Below are 21,151 nucleotides of genomic sequence, written 5' to 3' on the forward strand. Positions count from 1 at the left end.
GTGATGAATGTTCATCTCTTGCATTTCTGAAAGCCACTGAAAGAGGAGAGGAGGGAGAGATGGAATCAAAGGGAAGCAAGGAAAGACCTAGAGGAAAAGAAAGGAGAATAGTGTGAGATCTAATAAAAAGAGGAAAGCTTGTTAAAGCATCCCTTCTCTTAATAGGAGGGGAATACAGTGTGTGTGGGAAGTTCAGAGGCTAAATAATTTATGTAAGATTATAATACAAATTCTTAAATCTCCGAAATTCTGTGAATTGCTGATTTTAAAATTGTATTTAAAATTACTGTGTAATTTCCTTGTGTAACAGTTTCTGGTACAGAAACTGAGATAGAAATTCTCTCTGCAAATATGAAGTAACTGAGTGATGCCTGTACAAACGGACATTTTTTAAATTCAGTGCTCAGTCCTGAAAGTTTGTAAAGATAAAAAGAGTTTCAAAAGCACTGTGTGATACAGCTTCACAGATCACATAGTTGACCTGCCTGGATTAAAATAGGACAGTAAAATTCTACCTGTGGAGAGGAAACAGTAAAGGTGCCCATGAGCTGAACTTCAGCTCTCAATTCAGGGTCAGGGGAGTCAGCATCTTCATTGTGACTGTACTGCATGGTCCTAAGTTTGCACTTTAAAGCTGATTTGCATCTCAGAGGTAAGTATTTTTGTTGTGGTCAAAAGTCAAATAAAAATTATATGGTAGGGGAGGAAAGTCTGATGATAACTATGTAGAAAGTTTTGCTTTAGTGCAGAGTTGTCCATAAGGAAGAAAAAAGGCCCATGGCGTGTTTGTTGACTCATTATATATAGCAGAAACTTGAAATTCAGGTTTCAGATTTAAGTTGAAAAATATAGGGAATATACAGTGTGGTCTTTAGTTTTTATAAAACTTCTTAGAAGTTTTAGATGGTGTTTAAAACACATTTCACCTCCAACTAAAAAGAGTTGACTGAGTGGGAAAATGAATCAATCAATTCTTCCTAGTGTTTCTCGGGCATTTGAGTTAAAGTCTGAATGTAAATCACATTTTGTCTCAAACTAAATGTTCTTCAAACTTTGAAATTTTCTAAACCTTAATGTTAATCATTAAGAAAAGAGGGAGAATCTGTAGAGAGGGGAAGTAGTCAAAAGATTCAGACTATCTTCATATGCATTATGAAGAGAGCAAATATTTCTTAGGCAGAATGCCTCTCAGATAGAAAGAAGGCAGCATGCTTTTACAGGACCTAATGGGACTTTAAACACCCTCATGACTCAGAAGTAAAGAAGTTCTTGTAAGCAATTGAAATTATTTTGTTGGTATTGGTTTTAATGCATAAAAAGGAGACATTAGGCTGAATTTATTTAATATAGCTCTAGTATTTGGACACACTGATTTCACCAGGAATGAGCATGTCTGTGCAAAGTTTTCCAGTCATGATTTTTACACCAAAAAAAAGCCTGAATGGAAACTTGAGGGAAGACTGGTTTGAAAACAGAAAACATTTATGTACAGGGGTTTTTTTTTAGCTTTACAAAAGGAAACACAATTGCACAGAAGTTTTCATTAAGATCACATTTCTCAGTGTTTATAGCTCTGCAAGAGTTTTTGAGGATTTGATTTTGAGAGCATTACTTTTGAACTACATGCTGGGTGAAGTAATGGATTTTTCCTTTTTCTCAAAGCTACATAAAGAAATACAGTAATTTTATTTCTTTAAAAATCTATACATGTATGTAATTAGAGTTTATCACTGAAAATTTAAGTTAATATTTTAGGTTAACCTTTCTGATTTTAAAAGTTTGTGAAGCATAGCATTTAAGAATGCATGATGTGCTGCAGTCAAGACAGGTGAGAGCAAGTGATAACTTGTTAATGAAATAGCTCTTGCTAGGGCACTGAGATCAATTTTATGTGGAATATTGGTTTTGCTTTGATGGAGTTCTAAATGTCTAGAGCTGTAAACACAAGCAGAATTCATTTTGTAGAACTCATTAAATATGTTCCAGAGGAATGATGTGTTCTGTCTGTAAGTGATTGCATTTATTTTACAACAAGCTCTCAAACCTGCAGAATAGCTGGACAATCTTTCTAAGTATCTTCCAGAAATTCAAGACATAGAGAGAATAATTCTTCTGCTTTGGTAAAACCTCTTTGCATTAAGAGTATCTCTTTGGCAAAAGGGAATATGGAAGAAAAAAGGTAGTGAGGTCAGACATTTCATTTTTCCCCTATTTTTTCTACTAACTGGTTGTTGTCTTGGACTGTTGAAAATAATATATTGATTGCTCAAATTGGCTTCCCTTTGAAGTGGAGAAAAATATACCTTCCTCAGAGGGAATCTTTAGAGTGAAAAATACCACTCTCTTTTGGTTTATTGTATGCAGTTTAGTATATACAAAGAAAGGTTTAAATTAATGTCATTTTACTTCAGGGGAAAAAAAAAAGTGAAATTAACTTTTTAGTTTGATTGCTTGTGATTCACATGAGTTATTAAAATCCTAGTAAACATTTTCTTCACAGTTCTTTCCTGGTGCTCTCCTGCATGCCAAAAACTTTGCTGCATGCTTGGAAAGCCCAGGGCAGAGGAATATCCTGTTGTAGGTATGCAGAACGTGAATGAGACCAGGCTGGATGTGCAGCCTCTTTGTAAAGGGGGAACAGACAGGAGTTTATCCTTTTGGTCAGTCTCAGCAGCTCCATTTGATTAATTTTCTTCCCTAATAGATTCCTGTGTAGTTCCTGTGCTAGGGACATCCCTGTTCCCAGCTTTGTACCATGCCCTGTGTTAAATCTGTTCCTGATCTGCTGCTTGGAGGCCAGTAGGACAGGAGAGACTATTCATGCTGCAACTAACACTGTTTATATTCAAAGCTAATTCAAGCTGCAGAGAAAAGGAATAGCATTCTTGTAATGCAGGGTCTCTGGGACTTCCAGTGTATGCCTTGGTATAGCTTTGGAAGACATAAGTTCACTTCTTAATGTCTATGAAAAAAAGCAAGCAGGAGAATGTAGATGAGCATTAAAAGTCACACTGTGCTGCATCGAAAGTAGCTGGTTTGATGGCAGTGGCAGTTAGACCCAAGTTCTAGACTTAATAGTGGGTGTTTGGAGAATGAACTTCTTAAGCTGTGGAAGAGTAGATATTATATTGTATCTCTAGGAAAGTAGTAGATAGTAATTTAACTGGATTTCATATGCAAAGTTGGACCTTTTTTTATTTTAATTTCTTGATGTCTGCATTTTCTGACATCAGTAGTAGTGCAACATGCTAATCCCAGCAGTTTCCTTAGAGCTTTAACAAAAGAAAGGGGCTGGGGAAGAGAAAAATACACAATCATTCATAAAGCTTAAAAACTGTGTTACCTTGCAAAAAGCTGTGTACTTCCATATCCTACACCATTTGGCTGTCATTTCTTTCTTTCACAGATGGTACATAACTCCTGGTTGGAGTGTGAGAATTCCTCCTTGCAGATGACAACTTTGATATTCTGATAGTGTCAGCATTTTGCTCTGACAGAGCAAGCAGTTAAATTATATTATACTTCATGGAACATACTAAACACACATCCCATTGATTCCAAATAGCTTTTCTAAAATTAATTGCATTTGAAAAGTAACATTACAGAAGTAACACAGGATCATTCATTGCAGGATTGGCATTATCGTTTTATACAAGAAAAAATTTGAACTCATTTCTCTCATATAGATTGGCTTTGTATATATTCTCTTATATTAGGAGGCATACTCTATAATTCTGTAGCTTGTTTTATCGTATTAAGTCATAGCTAATCTTTAAGACATTTTCTTTTAAACAATAACATCAACCTTTGTGTTGGATAGTTATGAACAAGTAGGATTTTTTGGCCATTTTTGTTTGGTTTTTTACTTGTTTCATCAACTCATTTTTTAAGAAAGGAGTACTTACTACAATTGCATATGCCATTAACCATTGATTTATTGTTTACTTCACCACAATTGCTGTTTAGTTTTGGAAGACGTTCTATTGTATTTAGGGCTTCCCAAAGGTTTCACCATATTTTGTCTCCAAATGATTGACCCCATGAAAAAATATATTTGTTTATATGAGTGATAAAAAGTTCCTGATAAAAGGGTCCTCTCCCCATGCTTAAAGGAGCACATAGGAACAGTGAAAGGCAGGGGACCCTCAATAACCTAAGAGAGAAATAAGTGCCCTGACCCAGCTTCTTCCAGAGCTGTCACAGGAGTGTGATCAGTCCATGGGGTGGGAGTGAACCCATTAAGTTAAATCAGTGCAAGTGCTCTCTGGAACACCTTTCAGATTGAAGGAGATTATTGCCAACAGGGCATGGTATTTATTATGGGATGTAGGGAAGATAATCTGCAAAATTTATTGTGAGTTGTTTAGGGGAGTAACTGTAGGTGTGGAAAGGGAGGATTAAATGTGAGAAAGTAGAGAGATAAGGGGCCAGTCACATACACCAACTGCAGGTCAGTATGGCTGTCAGGCATCTGATCACCACAGTCTATCCTATCTTCTTACTAAATTCCATTTTTCACCAGTTACCTGGGTGAAGGGGGCTTTGTTTGTTTGTGTGTGTGTGTGTCTGTCTGTCTGTCTGTCTGTGCATATGCACATTTATATACCAGCAACTAGAGTTGAACCACAGGTCAGAGTGGCCCATGAGTCAGCGCTACCAGCAGCTGAAGATCATGGAATGGATGAAAATCAAGTGCTAGGAACTCAAGGCGGACCACAGGTCATAGGATCTGTGCATCTGTGGTGCAAGCAGCAAGCAGCTGGAGTGAGTGAGCATGAATTAGTGAGTCTGTGATCTCTATAGCAAGCCAGGCTAGCTTGATGGTGGAGTTAGTGGGTTGGGAAGGCAGGGAAAGAGCAGTCTGGAGGAGGAGTGAGATACCAGTTTAAATGTGTGTGTCTCTATGAGTGAGACGAACAGAGGGGTTTATCTAGTGAGGGAAGAACTATGAGGAGGTCCAGGTCAGGTATTCTGGTCACCGTAAATTCCAGGGTTTCTTTGAGAGTACTGTCTATGTGTTGTGTATCTCAGTGTACCCAGAGACAAGATGATCCCAGGGCAACTCCTGGGTAGGCAGTGTCAAAGACCACTTCATGGAGAGATCCACAGAATAGCAGCTCAGGAGAGCAAGCACCCAGGGCTAGCTGCTGGGTAGGCTGCACCCTTAAAGCATTTAGCAGGGGATCCATTGTGTGCCTCTGTGTGTGTGTGAAGGGGTGTACAGACAATGAGTGAGCTTGTCTGGCTGTTCACACTGGGAGTGAGGTTTCAGGTACCAGCAGATGGAGAGACCACAGATCCAGAGGTCAGGAGGCTAAATCTTTAAGGACAGTTATTGCAGAGATCCACATTGTATACAAATGCATATATATTTCCCACTAGCAGACCTTAATCCTGACCAACCAGGAAGGGGAGCAGGATGAGGCCATTGGTGGTGCTATTTCTGTTTGCATGACTGGTGAGTGCCTCTGCCTGTGTTGATCTTTGTGGCTGGCCATTCATAGATGTGCAGTTCCTGCATGTGTTTGTGTGTGTGCCTGTTGGGAATACCCACCTAACCCTGCTATTGGTTGTGCCTGGGGCCACGGAGCTGCAGCAGCCTGGCTTGTGTGAGGTTACTGGATTTGACAACTCCTAACACTATTTTTGCATAAGCCCAGGGAATGCTTTCTCTTCCCAGCCTTCTTACAGAGCATTCACACTCTTCCTGCTTTTTCAAGGAATGATCATGGAAGGCAGAATAAGCTCAGAAATGTTTCAGTTCTTTTCAAATCTGTTAAGCAAGCAAGTTTTGCTGCTTGAGGCATTCAGCTCCATAGCAAAGCAAACTCTCTGACTGTTACCTTTTACCATAGTGCCCTTTGCCTTCCAGCAGTGTACATTTGGATATATTCAGAATTCAACTGGACAAGGTTTGGAGCAGCCTGCTGTAATTTAGCCTGGCCTTGAGTGGGGGGATGTTGGTTAAGATGACCTCTGTACCTCCCTTCTAGCTTGTTTCATTCTGTGATTCTACAGCTTTAGTAGCAGGTAAAGGGATTCTTTTACTCTCTTCTCGGGATCGACTCACTTGTCCGTGGCTGTAGTTTGCAGGGCTTTGGTTGTATAATTCTCTCTTGCACCACTGCACTGTTAAGACACCAGGGGCAAATATTCTTCAATCCAGAAAGCTGTTAGGCCATCTCTGCCTCCATGAAGGTTGTCTAAGGGTCAGTCATCTTTGGGTGAATTGTCCTCCTCTTGCATCAGGGGATCATTTTGTCTGTAACACAAGCGCTTAATAGTCTTGCTTGAAAGTACAGGCAGACCAAAATGTGAAAATTATTAATGTTGCTATTCTGAACAGCCTGATCTGTAATAGCTTCCAGCCTCTGCCCAGTTTTTCTGGATGTTGACATTATAGCATAATGTAGCCCAAGAGATTGGTTTGTGATGTAAATATAGAATAGTACTAGCTGAAGTATTTGGGATTTTTATTTCCCCCTTTCTGGCCGGCAAGAACTGAGGATACTCAAATGAGAGTTTAGATTTTGCAGAGTGTAATGAACCCATTTGACTCTTCTATAAAAAGTGATGGTTGTTTTGTTTTTTTTTTTAGTTTAGGGAAGAGACATATAGGAGAATCTCTCATCAGTTGTTTTTTATCTTCCTTGAAGTAAAACAACAGTTGTAATATGCAATTGGAATATCATTCTTCAAAACTGAGATTAAACCAGGAGTAGAAAAAGAATTGTAGAATTGTCGTAATTTCACATGTTTCAAAGCCTCTAGGTTGCTCAGATACCTTGACTATTCCTCATTTTTAATGCAGAGTAGACTATTGTCCAATGATACCCTGAGATACCTGAATCAGTGTTGCCCCTAGCAGCATCATGGGCTGGACTGAGACTGAGTCTAACCTGATGTTGCAAGACCCTTGATTTTGAGCAATGTTGAAAGGGTATAAGCCATTTTTCTTCCAAGATGATAAATTCAGCTGAACAGATCATTTCTGTCGGCACTGAAGAGCAGCAGAATACTGGTCTGGCCCAGCCCAGTGAGGATGTGAAGTGCTACTCAGTCATCAATGCTAATAAAGTGTCAGAGTGAAGGCTTATACCTGTACAGATGTAGTCATTCATACTGTTAAATTATGAGCCATGGGTTTGTTTGGCCCATGCCAAATAATCTTATCACAAGTAATGTGTAGATCAGGGTTTAGGATGGACTGAGGACCAGTCCTGGGAGGTGGTTTGGATGCAGCTGTGCACTTCTGTGGGGTTGGAATTTTTAGCCATGGGAACGTGAACCATACTGTGCCTGTTGTCCTCGGAGCTAGAGAGCAGTTTAACAGCTTGTTAGATTTATGAGTGTGCATGCAGCTAGTGTGACTGGGGATGTGATTCCAGGCATACAGCCAGTAGGAAAGGGAGGAAGAACAAAAATAGTGAGGGACTTTTGGCCGTAGGTTGCAAAACGAGATTTATGCACACAAAATTCTTGTGTACTTTTCTTATTTTTCTAGTGGTTTCTGACTTAAAGTATTCACTGTGAAAGGGACAGTTCTGTCTGCTTCAGGCTGCCTATTTCTGTTTGCTTGTAAAATACTCACGTGCTTGGTAAATACTACCTTGCTCACTGGTGAGAAGTTGTCTGGAGAATATGCTTGACATGACAGAGCAAGGGCTACTGAGCAAGTCTTCTCTATTTCCTTTCTTCTCCATTTCTTTCTTACTTTCTGTATGGCTTTCCATGCCGTGATTAACTTTTCTCTATCTTACTTCTAGAGTTTCCAAGGGGTAGAAGCGTTGTACTTTGGTAAATGGGAGACTCAGATCTGATTAGAAAAAAAGTTCTTTCTGTGTTGAAAAATGGCCTTGTGTATTATTTCAGCATATCAAGGCTATGTCTGGGATCCCAGTGGCAAAGTAATGACATGACACTGTGCAATCCCTGTGCCAGACTGTGCAATTGAGAAGGTAATGGGCATGGGGGAATGCCAAGTTCCTTGCTGCTAGGACAGCCTAGGGAAGACTGTGCCTCAGGGAGGCATAGGCCTTTTGCAGATGTTCTGCTGCTCAGAGGGGCTGTCTGAGCTGAGCTATCCTTGAGAATGGAGCAGCTCAGCATTTCCTGAGGTCTGTTACATAATTTTAGTGGGGTTGTACTTCAGCTGTAACCAGTAGTTCTTTCCAGTTTTGGCAAGCCAGCCCTGGTATTTTGCACTGCTTTTGAATGAAGGAGCTGCATTCTTCTCAGGGAGATCTAAATAGTATAAAATGTCCTGTAGGAATATAGGGAATATAGTTCAGGGACACTGGTGAAGGCTGATGTCTGGATGAACTTGCTCACTTGATCATGGATGAGTCTTTCCTTTCCAGTGATTAATGTGGAGTGAATCCCCAGGTGTATTGATAGGGATAGTGACATAAGCAATTCATAACTGGAAATAGAAAACATTGAGGATCTCTCTCCGGCATAAAACATAGAACAATCATATTACTAAACCTTTGTAAGGTTTAATAATGGATCATGAACCTCATTTGTAAGTAAGCTGGCTGTTAGGTTTTGGGTTAGATTTTTTAATCTGTTTTTTACAGGTTTTTTTTTTAAGTAATAAGATAGAAATATGAAAATCAAAATTAGCAAATAAAGCTCCCCAGAATTTAGGAAAAGCCAATTGATTTATACAGTATATATCAACCCATGTAAATACCTATTCAACTGAGTCATTTTCTTATTTTGTGTCCTAAATATACAGAGTGAAGAGCACATGCTTGCATACCACAGTGGTCTCAGACCCTGACATTCTCTTTTGGAGAATACTTTGTTTATAGTTTGGACTGTCAAAATCTCTTCTGTGTTTCTTTGTACCCAAGCAGAGAATAATTGCCCAAGAGCAGTCAAGGCTGATATCTGATCTGTCTGCAGTGTTAGATTCAATAACAATGGAAATGCAGACTAGTTGTGGGAATAAAATAGGCCTGTGAAGTTCTGCATGTACCCTACTCTTGAGCTGTGTAATAATGCAACAGATTATTTAATAATGGGATTCCTACACAGGCCTGCAATGTAATTCCCAGTTCCAGAACAAATTAATCCATTACAGGATCAGCTGTGTCATAAACTCCCAAAGAAATTTGGTTCCAGAGCCGGGAACAAACATGCTTTGGCCTTGTGTCCACACTTACATGTGCAAATAAAATGGGCAACCATAGTTCTAATGAGAGTGGCATTCATTCATGTAGCTCATCTTGTGTCCCACCTTTTCCCTTCCAAAAAGAGTGGGGCCTCATCTGAACTGCTCATTATGATAACTCTGCACCATGCTGTCAGTGTGGCTATACTTTGCCTGGGAAAGTCAGGTGAGAATATTGCCAAGCAACTTGAGAATCATGAGTTAGCATGATTATGTGCCTAGTGCCTCTGCCTTTCTTTGTCTTGGCCTTTCTTAATTTATTAGTATGGACATAACCTGTCATATTTAGTCTCAAAACAGGAATGTTTATTTTTGGTGTATGGAAGTCCTCTACAAGAAAATCTTGAGAAGAACAGATAAGATTTTAGTCTGACTTGGAATAGCACAAAATACTTTTTTTATTTAATTTTTTTAAATACAAACAGAAATACTTCTGGATACAACTCAAGAGACCTCAGAGATTGGCTGGACTGCACATCCTTCTGATGGGGTAAGCATTTCCCTTGTCCCTCCTCTCAACTCCCTGTCTGCTGGGAAGACATGCATGCATCTGATGAAGAAAGGGAAACTGTGAGACTTGGTTTATAGATTTTGTACATATGAATAATTTGAACACAGTGTGTTTTGCAAAGCCAGATTGTTTAGAGAGAAGGGTGCTGAGTAGGATGCTACTGCCACATCCTTACCCTATTCCTTCACCTCTGCTCCAGAAATACTAAAGAGTTCTCCATCCACCCCTCAGAACAGAACAAAATTAATAGAATAGAATAGAATAGAATAGAATAGAATAGAATAGAATAGAATATTTCAGTTGGAAGGTACCTACAACAATCACCCAGTCCAGCTGCCTGACTACTTAAGGGCTGACCAAAAGTTGAAGCATGTTATAAAGGGCACTGTCAAATGTCTCTTAAACACTGACAGGCTTGGGGTATTGACCACATCTCTAGGAAGCCTGTTCCAGTGTCTGACCACCCTCTAGGTAAAGAAATGTTTCCTGATGTCAATTCTGAGCGTCCCCTGAGGCAGATTTGAACCATTCCCATGCATCCTATCATGGAACAAGGAGAAGTGATCAGCACTTCCCTCTCCAATTCCCCTCCTTGGGGAGCTGCAGAGCAAGGGGGTCACCTCTCAGCCTCTCTTTTCTCCAAACTGGACAAACCCAGAGCCCTCAGCCACTCCTCCCAGGACACACCTTCCAGCGCCTTCACCAGCTTTGTTTCCCCCCTCTGCACGCATTCAGAGACTTTCCCACCCCTCTGGAGTGGTGGTGCCCAGAGCTGCTCCCAGCACTCCGGGTGAGGCCGCAGCAGTGCTGAGCACAGCGGGTGATGGATGATCCCCCCTCTGCCCGGCTGTGCTCTGTGTTTGATGCCCCCAGGACACGGTTCCTGCCCTCTGGGCTGCCTGGGCACGCCCTGCTGGCTCTCACTGAGCTGCTGCTGCCCCCAGCACCCCCAGGGCCCTCCCTGCAGGGCGCTCTGCAGACACTCCTGTCACAGGTTGTACTTGTGCCTGCAGTTACTCCATCCCAGGTGCAGGATCTGGCACTTGTTCTTGTTAAGTTTTGTGCCATGAATGATTGCCCAATGCTCCCGTGGTGTACAAACATTTCAGTTGTGCTCCTGAGCTCTCCATGCTCCCAGGAGCAGCATACATGATCCCAGCTGGCACTGCCATCCTAGGTCTATGCCATGCCAGCCCTTGGTTTACCTTCAGCTCTCCTGGTGGTATGCCCTTCCTTCATCAATTATAGATTAAATCTCTCAATCAGTTCCTCCAGTTTATGAACAAAGATACATTTCTTCCATCAGGACACTGGATCCTGTCATGTCCCAACACACCCTATGTCTCAGAGATTCTTCAGTGGTTACGAACCCAAGCATTTTGGCAGAGGCACCAGTCCTGAAGCCAGTATCGGTGTCTCAGCATCATTTGTTTCTTTCAAATGTGCCTTACTACTGCTGAAAAGATTGAGAAAAACACTACCCATGCTCCTGATTTTTTTAACATTTCATCCAGGGCCCTGAAAACTCTTGATCAACTTTGCACTTTTTGTTGGGACATTATTTATACCCATGTGAAAAAGCAGGTGTGGATAGTAGTCTGAAGGCTGCACTGAGCTCTTCCATCATCTGGTGACATTGCTAAACTGGGTCCCAGGGAGACAGCACTTGCCTGAAAAGATGTTCCAATCAGCAAACGGGTGCTTCTGTTTCACACAGGAGGGAGTTACTAATGACCATAACTTGCTGTTGTTTCTTCTTGGCAAATGGTCTTAATGCAGATCTTATTGTGAGAAGTTGGTTGGTCAGACCTTCATGAGAATGCTTGAGCAGGTTCCTTCCCTTCTATTTCACTATGCATGTCCTCTATCATACCCAGGGCCTTGTTCCTATTCTGTAAAGCTTGTAGAGAGGGTACAGAAGGTTTTGTCATACAGCTTTGTACAGGAACCTGCTTCCACCCCTCCTTATCCCTCCCTTGTGCCTTCCTGCAGGCACAAACCAGATCTGGACCTACCCCTGTAGTGGCCGTGGTGATAAGAAATGTCAGAACAACAGCTCTCACTGTGGTAAAGCTAGGTAGAAAGGACTTATGCTTTAATGTGTTCTCCAGAGAACAGTGTCTTTTGCTCTGTCTCATTTGTTTGTATCATTTGTTTTGTGTCTAGAGATAAGAGATGGGAAGATAGGAAGGAATAAAGTGTGACTCTCGCATTTTAAGATTCTCGATGTTGTGTGGCCAAGTTTGCATGATTTATGTTTTCTGTCACAACAATTCTTACTTCAGAGCTTTGACTGCTCTTCTTTACAGGGTCATACTCTGTCTAGAAGGCTCTGCTGCACATAGCATAAACAAGTTCAAATCTCATCATAGACGTGGCAAGGAGAGGGGGAAAACAAAGACCTGTCCTGTATTTTTGGTGCAGTTGAATACTGAATCCATTTTTTTATCCCTGTTTCTTTTTCCTCCTCTATATCCATTGTAGTGGGATGAGGTAAGTGTCCTGGATGACAAGAAGCGCCTGATCCGAACCTTTCAAGTGTGCAACGTGGCTGAACCAGGTCAGAATAACTGGCTGCGCACTCACTTCATAGAGCGGCGCGGGGCCCACCGCGTTCACGTCCGCCTCCGCTTCTCCGTGAGGGACTGCGCCAGCATGCGCACCGTGGCCTCTTCCTGCAAGGAGACTTTCACACTCTACTACCACCAGTCAGAGGCTGACATTGCCTCTCAGGACATGCCAGAGTGGCGTGAGGGCCCCTGGACCAAAGTGGATACTATTGCAGCTGATGAAAGCTTTTCCCAGGTGGACAGCACTGGGAAGGTGGTCAAGATGAATGTTAAAGTACGTAGCTTTGGGCCACTCACCAAGCATGGCTTCTACCTGGCCTTCCAGGACTCGGGAGCCTGCATGTCCTTGGTGGCAGTCCAAGTCTTTTTCTACAAGTGCCCAGCTGTGGTGAAAGGGTTTGCCTCCTTTCCTGAAACGTTTGCTGGTGGGGAGAGGACCTCACTGGTGGAGTCCGCGGGGACATGTGTACCCAACGCTGAAGAGACGAGCACGACGGGGTCCTCGAGTGTTCGGCTGCACTGCAATGGAGAAGGGGAGTGGATGGTGGCCATTGGACGATGTACCTGCAAGGCTGGCTACCAGCCTGTGGATGATGAACGAGCCTGCCAAGGTGAGAGAACTTTTTTTACTCTTCCCCTTAGGCAGCCATCTTTTCATTGGTTCTCTGTGTCAGCAATATTTGGCCCTAGCCAAAATTTCACAGAGCTGGGAAAGAAAATTTTTCACAGAGATCGCCTTGTAGCAGACTCCTTTCACACATTTAGCTCCTTAGACTGGAGTTGGAGTGACCATTTGTCCTGGTTTAGGAATGGTGTTCTCTAGTTTGGTGTTGCCACTAAAACCACTCTGCCACCTGCTCCCCCTCCAGTTGGAAGCACAAAAGACAAAGATCATCAGTTACGATAAGAACAGTTTACTGGAAACAGCAATGAGATAATAAAATGAACCGTAACAACAACAATATTAACAACAAAAGGTGTAAGACAGATGATTTACATGGGAAGTGACAATAAACAAATACTGATCTGATTGGTTCTTTCCAGCACAGAAGGGTTTTCTCCCAACAGAAAGGAATGCCTTTTTCCTTGAAGTGTGAGTGCCTTCCCTCCACCCCTGTCAGTGATAAGGGTGGTGTAGAGTAGCATCTGTTCCTGGTTACACCCCCACAGCCATGCCCATTCCCAGCTAATGCAAGAGATTGTCCTTGTCCTGGCCAAAACCAGGACACTACTGCTTGCTGCTAAGAATATGGTTGGAAGCTCCACTCAGACCTTAGTTACAGCTGCCACCAGAGACAGCCTCTGAGGGTACTCACATAGAACTAGCAGCAGCTGTCACTAGCCAGATCTACCAGAATTCCACTTCTTTACCAAGAGGCAGCAGCGTTAGAAGGAAGATGCCACATGGAGGAGAGCTGAGCCCAGAGCTAATACACTCTCTGTCCTAGTTATTTCAGGCCTTTTTGCTAGGGTATAGTAATAAAATAAAAAAAGGGGAAAGGGCAGCAGCCTGGTCATGGGAGAGGAAAAATATGGCTCTGTGAGCCTTCCCTGACTAGAAAAAGCAGTCACAATGGTATCATCATTACCAATAATGTACTCTCTGTATTTCTGTGATATGTTTGTCGGAGGAAGTAGAGTACATTACGTGTCACCCAGAAGTGATATTGGGCTGAAATCTGGCCAAGCCTGAGCACCCAGTCTAATGTCATGACTGTGTTCCTATCTTAAGGTTAGGACAGTCCATTAGAGCAAACTGCTTTATGTTGGTTGTATAATTTGTGTATGATGTTCTTCTGGTGCTTCCTTTGTTTTAATACGCATCTACTCAAAATCTCTCAGCAGTCTAAAATGTTGCTGCACTACACTTAGTACTCTAAAAAATAAATGCCACGTGGAACACAGTTTTGGCTGCAGACAAAATTTAAAAGTTGAATTTATTCAAACGAGTTCAACTCGGACATGGAACGAACAAATACTCTGGTTAACACTGGAGTGCAAATGCAATGAATAATTAATGTTGTCAGTATTACCTTAAATTCCTGCTTCATGAAGTGATTTGGGTCATGCAAAATAGCTTTATTAAAATACAGGTCATTGTACTGGAGACTTAAAAAGCAATTAAAATTGGTAAGTGCTTTTCATTTGTTTAAACTTTGAGAATAATTAAAATATGTGTGCCTTTTTATCCTGCTCATTCTGAGAGAAATGTAACTACATTCATTTAGTGCTGCTTCAGAGACAGTAAGCTCTGACATAGAGCAGCTCTGTATGGCACTAAATTTGTTGTGTGCATCAGTAGCATGACTAGTTTACAGTCTAAATAAACTGCCAGTCAATAATTTAGTTTCAAATAGTAGTCTTAAGCAGTCAAAAAAAAAAAGAAAGAAAGCAAGAAATTTGGCTTGCCAAATTAAAGCAAGGATTAAAAAAAAAAAAAGTCTTCCGTTTTCCATAGTATTCAGTGAAAGCTGATACTTCCTTGCAGCCTCATTGTCACAGAAGCTGGAGACAGATGAAAATGGTTAATATCATAAGAAATAACTGAAATAATGACAGTCTATCAAGCTACAAAAGTCAATTCCTATAATTTACTTCCTGAGATTCCATGAGCAGCCTAGAGCAGCCAATGACGACCAAATATGAATCATAATGTTAAAGGGTATTCTTTCCCCCTCATGTTTCTTGTAAACTCCTCTGGCTTGATCATCCTTCCCGATCTCTTCTCCTGCTAACAACATGTTGCTGTCCTGTCTGAATGGAGCCACATTCAGCTCGTGTCCCCTTGCTTGGTGTTCCTCTGTGTGGAGTCCTCTCCAGCCGTTCTCCTCTGTGCTTGTGTTCTCCTTTCCTAACAACAGATGTCCACCCTGATACAGAGCAGCCACAGTGTTCTAGAGGAAACACAGAACAAAAGCAATAGCGCAAGGGCAGATTTCTACTGATGATAATGCAGAGAGGTGTTCTTAATAAGACTGAAGAATCAACCAAGGATAAGAAGGAGAAGCAAGTTTCCTTCTTACACTTTGGTAGAAGAGTGTGTGGGCATTGCCTTCCCCCTCACCATATGCAAGCCTGTGGAGTCCTTCCTGGACCAGCTGTTATCTCTTTATTTAGAACAACAAATCTGCCAAGAGCCATTCTGAGCAGATAGATAGAAAGCCCTTCTTTTCCCCCTGCCCCCTATCATGATTTAAGGTACTTTCTTTCCTTATTTTTATAAGACTGCCTGCTCTGTGTTACTATATGGCAGATTTCTCCACCTAAATAGAAGAGTGAAACAGCAACCTTTAGCAAGCCCTTTGGGTGATGTGGGGTGCAATCTGTGTGGGATTCACTTTTCACTTCATCTGATTAGACTTGTCATGCTGAACAGTCAAAAAAGAGAATGGCAGTTTACAGAGGAAAAAAGAAGTTTGGGACCTTAGTTGCTTTTCTTTCTGTAGATGTATGCACACAGGATGCCTTGCCATGCAAAATCATATGGGATTTAGATTACCAGATACTTTTGAAAATAATATTTAGAATTTATGATGGGGACATTTTAAAAAAGATATTTTAAATGACAGTGTAGACAAAAAAGAGAAGAGGAATGACTGCCTGATAAAGTGCTAAGCTGACTTCCAAATAAAGAAAGACAGAGCTCTGGACAGAGCTGAGCTGATTAGCCATGTGTGTGGCACCTCTGTACAAACATACTTAACCAGAGGCAGAAAACACCAGCCAGAAAGAGGAGGAGGTAACAAGTTTGGAGTGAAAAGCTTTAAGCTGAACTTGGGAGAGGGAGGAGGAAAGGTGTTGGTTTAATGTTTGTTTTTGTTTTCTCATTACCCAAATCTATGTTAATCAGCAATAAATTAAATTTCCGCAAGCCAAGTCTGTCTTGCCTGCGACAGTAATTGGTAAACAAGCTCCCTGTCTTTATAACTTTTTTACCTCTGCCTACGAGCTTTCTCATCCAATTTTCTCCCTATGTCTTGCTGAGGAGGGAGAGTAAGAGGGTGGGCATTTGGGTGTTTACCAAGGTTAGCCATCCACATGTCTGCTTCTCCTCTCTTTTTTCTCTGGATGTTTGTTTGTAAGAGTACTTAGCAAGCAAAAGCCTGTCATCTGTAGTTGATGTAAGGATTCCATAAAATTGTCCCATGTCCTTTGGAATGTGCAGTCTCTTCTGATTGCAGAAGGAATCACATCTGTATTACTGATAACCACAGGAGCAAGCAACTGTGCACGGAGCTGTTGGAGGTCTCATTTGGGAAGAATATTGCATGATTATTTTTGTATTACTAAAAATGCCCTTTCTCATCATCTTGGCTAAACCTATTTCAGTGTGTGAGGCTAAAAGAATGTTAAGATTTATGTTAAAATAAAAGATAAGATAGTCTGCTAAAAATATGCACATACTAGTAGCAAAGGGAAAAAAGAGCACAATAAGCTCTTCTTAAATTTTAATCACTTAAAAGATGCTTCCTTTAAAACCACAGGATAATTTACATTGCAGGGACTTGTGAAAGTCGTCTGCTCCAACCCCATGCTCAAAGCAGGACCAAATTGGGTTAGGTCACTCAAGGCCTGTTCTACTCTAGTTTTAGTTATTACTGAAGATGAAGATTACACAATGTCCCTGGGCAACTGTTCCAATATTTGACAGCACCCATGGTGAAATTACTTTTTCCTATGTAGAAGAATGTTTTAGTAAGATGTAGTAAGAGGTTATTACAGTTTGTGTCTGTTATCTCATGTTCTGCCACCTCGTGCCTACACCTTCATCATATCCTCCCATTTAGGTGGCTGATGCCATAAGCTCCCGCCCCACAGCCTGCTCTGCTTCAAACCCAGTGTCTTAGCCTCTCCTGGGTAAGAGCTTTAATTTCAAGGTAAACTCACAGCTGGCAACAATGTTTGGTGCCTTGATCTAGATTACTTTTTTCATTTTTTTTTTTCTTCCATAGTGCTCCCATCATCAGCTTCTTGAGCCTCCTTCTGCTACTTGCACATACATTTTGGTACTTTTCAAGTAGTGTGCTTCTTTTCCTGTATCAAGTGCTTGCTGTCTACTCATATTCTGTCCTACCCTGCCCAAATCTTTCCTCTCGTGTTTTTGCCTTTTTTTTCCCCTCACACAACCCATTCCCTGGCAGTTCTCCCACATATAATTAGGCAGTAATTGCTTCAGCTCCACCTCTTTTACCTAAAAAATCCCTTACTCAACTGATCTCCTATCAACAGTTAAGCAGGAAAGAGTTCTTCATTTATTTTATCTCAGTTGATTTGATGCTCTTCTTCAAGACTCAAAAGACACACTTTTCTCTCCTTATGTTTCTTTCATTTTCCAGTCTCTCTTCCCCACCCAAACAGTTGTAGTAAGTGTAAAAGTCTAGATCAACCCAGGGCCCTATTGCATCACTGTGCCTGGCTTCTCTTGCAGGCTGATCCCACCTTATTCAGAACAAGATGCAAGATGCACAGTAGCAGTTGCCATGGAATAGCCTGGCCCAGTAGGAATTTACTACCACCATAAGCAAGCCATAGATATATTTATGGAAGGGGAGGGGGGAAGAAGTGTTTTATCTAAAAGATACTACAGTTTTTATTTTCTAGTGTGCATTCTGCATGCTAATTATGCTATATTTCTAGCATTTTGAGAAATGCATTGTCTAAATGTCTGCATCATGATTCTACAATATTATTGGTTGCTAACTCCTTTCCATCATCCTGCCCTCTAAGTGCCAAACTCCATCCCTTTACCTAAAGTCATTCTCATTTGAAGCCTTCTGTAGCTCTGCACATCTAATTTTCCCTAGGCCTCAAAATCATCTGTGTCAACTCATCCTTCCCAGATTGACTCCAGTTCCAGCTTTGACACTGTTCATTTTCAATACTCTCACATTTAGTATTTATTCTTGCTGCCCCACAGTACACCTGGGAGCAGAACTCCTATACAAGATACAGGTCACTTGCCTGAGTCAAGAAGAGAGCAATTTTATGCTCTTCTAAATGTCTTCTTGTGTCTCAGTTCAGCTCCAAGTCATATCTGCATACAAAAAGTCAGTGTCACCTGTATCACATTCCCTAAAGTCACCGCTGGGTGTACCTAAAGCTCTGGTGAAGTTCCCAGCTGCCTTTCTTGGTCATTCTCCTCTTGCTGCATTTTGCTTAGTTCTCCAAATATTTCCTCTCTGCCCTTACTGTCTGAGTGAGCTTTTTAATGCCTCTTTCCCTACCTCTTTGGTTCTTGGTCTGTCCTCTGTTCATTTTCATTTTCTTTACCCCTCTCCCTACTGCCACTCCATGATCCCAGCACTTTTCTCTGCTGGTTTTGCTATTTGTTATTGCTAGAAATCTGCCAGAAGCTGCTCCTCTGGCTTCCCGGGTGGAACTTGTCTCCAGTGAGCAGTCAGGCAAACACAGGCAACACAGGGGCAAGTGTTGTAGGGGGAGCTGAGGAAAACTGGGTCAGTGTCTGAGATGAGCTGTGCCCAGCTGAACTGTTGTGGCATTCTGTCACTGTGCCAAGATATGAAAAATGACTGAGACAAGCTGAGGGAAAAGCGCTTGCGCACTCCAAACTCTGCCTTCTCCTTTCACAGTAGGCTTGACTTGATGGGAAGTGGCAGCTTGCTCTGCCCCCTGAGGTGCTAGCTCTGCAAACCTCTGTCCCTGATCCGATATTGTGAATCAATCAGAGCTAGATCTGTGTTTTCTTGGAAAGTCCTGGTGCTGGAGGAATGGTAAGTTGCACTATCCCCAGCGACAAGGACTATGGCTTAGCTGGTGTTCCTGTTTTGTGTGAAGTTGTTCTGCAGGAACATGGTGGAAGTGTTTCAGGAGAAGCCCCTCTTGTTCAGGGTTTCTCTGGGATGGCACTGAAGTTCACTAAAGGAAAACATCCTAGTCCTGGTGTCAGTGGGCCTGCTGCAGTCTGAACATCTGTTACGACTGTCTCCAGTGAGCACAGTCATATGCAGAGGCTGTAGGACCACGGCAAGTGGACCTGATGCCGTGATCTGCAGTAGGAAGGGAATGCAAGATCATTCAGAAACAAATGAGAGATGGATTCTGTCTGTGTGTATGAAGACAGCCCTAGGCTCACTGGAAGTGCTTGAATAAGAGGAAGTGGCTTTTGCCTATTTAGATTGCCAGGGAATTTTTTTCTCCTTCCTCCTGACTTGACTTTCGATATACTATTTATAGTGACTGGACTGAGGCAATGCCAGGAAAAGCTCCATGTCCTGGGAACAATTATTATTGCTATCTGTGGGCTAAAGTCCTGAGTGCTATGGGCAGCCTATCTTAGACAATTCTGGAAAGGGATAAAGGTTCTTGTGAATGTAAGTAGCTCTCTGACTGGATGCAGAGGCAGGGTTCAGCTGGAAGCAGAAAGTTTGTGATAGCTGCACTGCCTGCCTTTGGAAGCCATTCTTTAGCTTCTTGTAGCTTGAGGCCAGTTAGTGTCTACTTTATTCAGTCCGGCCATTTTTGCCAAAATTACAGATGTAAAATATAAGCAACAAAAAACTTAGGCCGTAGTATTATTTTTCCAACTATATTTTATTAGGAAGGTGAGAGAGATGTGAATCATGTTTAATCACTGTAAATCTGCTTTGCTTGCAGTATGCTATGTGATTTCATTTTGCTGTTTTTCTTCTGGAAATAGAAATACCCAGGGGCAGAATGAGAGTTTCAAAGCATGATTGTTTCTCTATATCTGCCATCCCTCCTGGAAATAACAATGTGAGATTATAGGTTTATGTAGTAATTATTTTTTTCATTAGACAATAAAAAATAATCACTGTGGAGAGATCTTCCCTCCTAAGTTGCTCAGTATTCCACTCCATAGTTCTTCAGGTGCAATTTCTGTAATGTGAGTGGAACTGGGCAAGCGAATCCCTCCCTTATTGCTTTTCTTCACACTTTTCTGTCTTGTTTAAAGCCTTTTTTTAGGCCCTTCCCTCAGAGGGAACCCAGCAATCCTATTCTCATTTCACTTCTGAACATCTGAAATGAGATGTAGTCTAGTGTCAAGAACTTTCCATTCATTGTTCCTTGTCCACCCACCCACAATCATGTATGTGATGAATGATCTGGCAGTGAGGCAACCAAGGCCACAGGGCTCTATCCACACATTTTAATTGGCTTATGTTTAAGGGAAAACAAAGAATAGCTGAACTTGGAAGAAATCTCTGGAGTACACCTTAACCCCCTCCCTGCACAAGCAGGGTCATCTCTAGCAAGTAGGTCCAGACTAATTTTTAATTTCTGTAAGGAAGGAGACTCTAAAACCCCTGTAGGTAACCTGCTTCAGTGCTTGGTCACCCTCATGGTAAAAAACTGCTTCCTTGTATTCAGAGGGAACCTGCTGTGTTTCAGCTCTTCACCTCTGGGCCTGTCACTGAGAAACACTGAAAAGAGCTGTCTTCTTCACTTCCTCCCTTCAACAATTTGTGCTCATTCATGAGATTGCTGGAAGCCTTCTCCTCCCCAGGCTGAGCAGTCTCATCTCTATCAGCCTCTCCTCCTGTGGGAAATACTCCATCCCCTTCATCATCTTTATGGCCCTCTGCTCGATTATCTCCAATACGTTAATGTCTCTAGTGTACTGGGGAGCCCAAAACTCAACATGGTTTAGTGTTGAGCCTAAAACTCAACATGGTTTAGTGTTGAGCCTAAAACTCAACACAGTTTAGTGTTGAGTCTTCAAGTGTACCCTCACCAAAGCTGAGTAGAAGCCAAAGATCATCATCCTTGCTGCAGAATTCCCTGAGGTGTCCAGGACCTAGAGTTCATAAAGGCTGGTCTTGCTAGTTAAGACTGATGTGAAGAACTTGTCCTATGTCACCACATTTTCTCTAGTCCTCCTTGAGCCACTTCTTTTTTTAGAGAAAACCTTCT

At 41.8% G+C, this 21,151-nt stretch overlaps 1 protein-coding gene across 2 annotated transcripts in view; it reads left to right on the plus strand.

Annotated features, from left to right (window-relative positions):
* EPHB6 (EPH receptor B6) overlaps positions 1-21,151 on the plus strand; it is an 81,104-nt gene that overhangs the window by 19,688 nt on the left and 40,265 nt on the right. For both annotated transcript variants that reach the window (XM_071433070.1, XM_071433069.1), the window contains exons 3-4: positions 9,604-9,668; positions 12,174-12,870. In XM_071433070.1, the coding sequence (XP_071289171.1) occupies positions 9,604-9,668; positions 12,174-12,870 (762 nt within the window). The remainder of the gene's footprint in view (positions 1-9,603; positions 9,669-12,173; positions 12,871-21,151) is intronic.

This window comes from Agelaius tricolor, unplaced genomic scaffold (genome assembly GCF_023055355.1).
Source record: "Agelaius tricolor isolate 1412-34295 unplaced genomic scaffold, bAgeTri1.0.p SCAF_9, whole genome shotgun sequence".
NCBI classification, from domain to species: Eukaryota; Metazoa; Chordata; class Aves; order Passeriformes; family Icteridae; genus Agelaius; species Agelaius tricolor.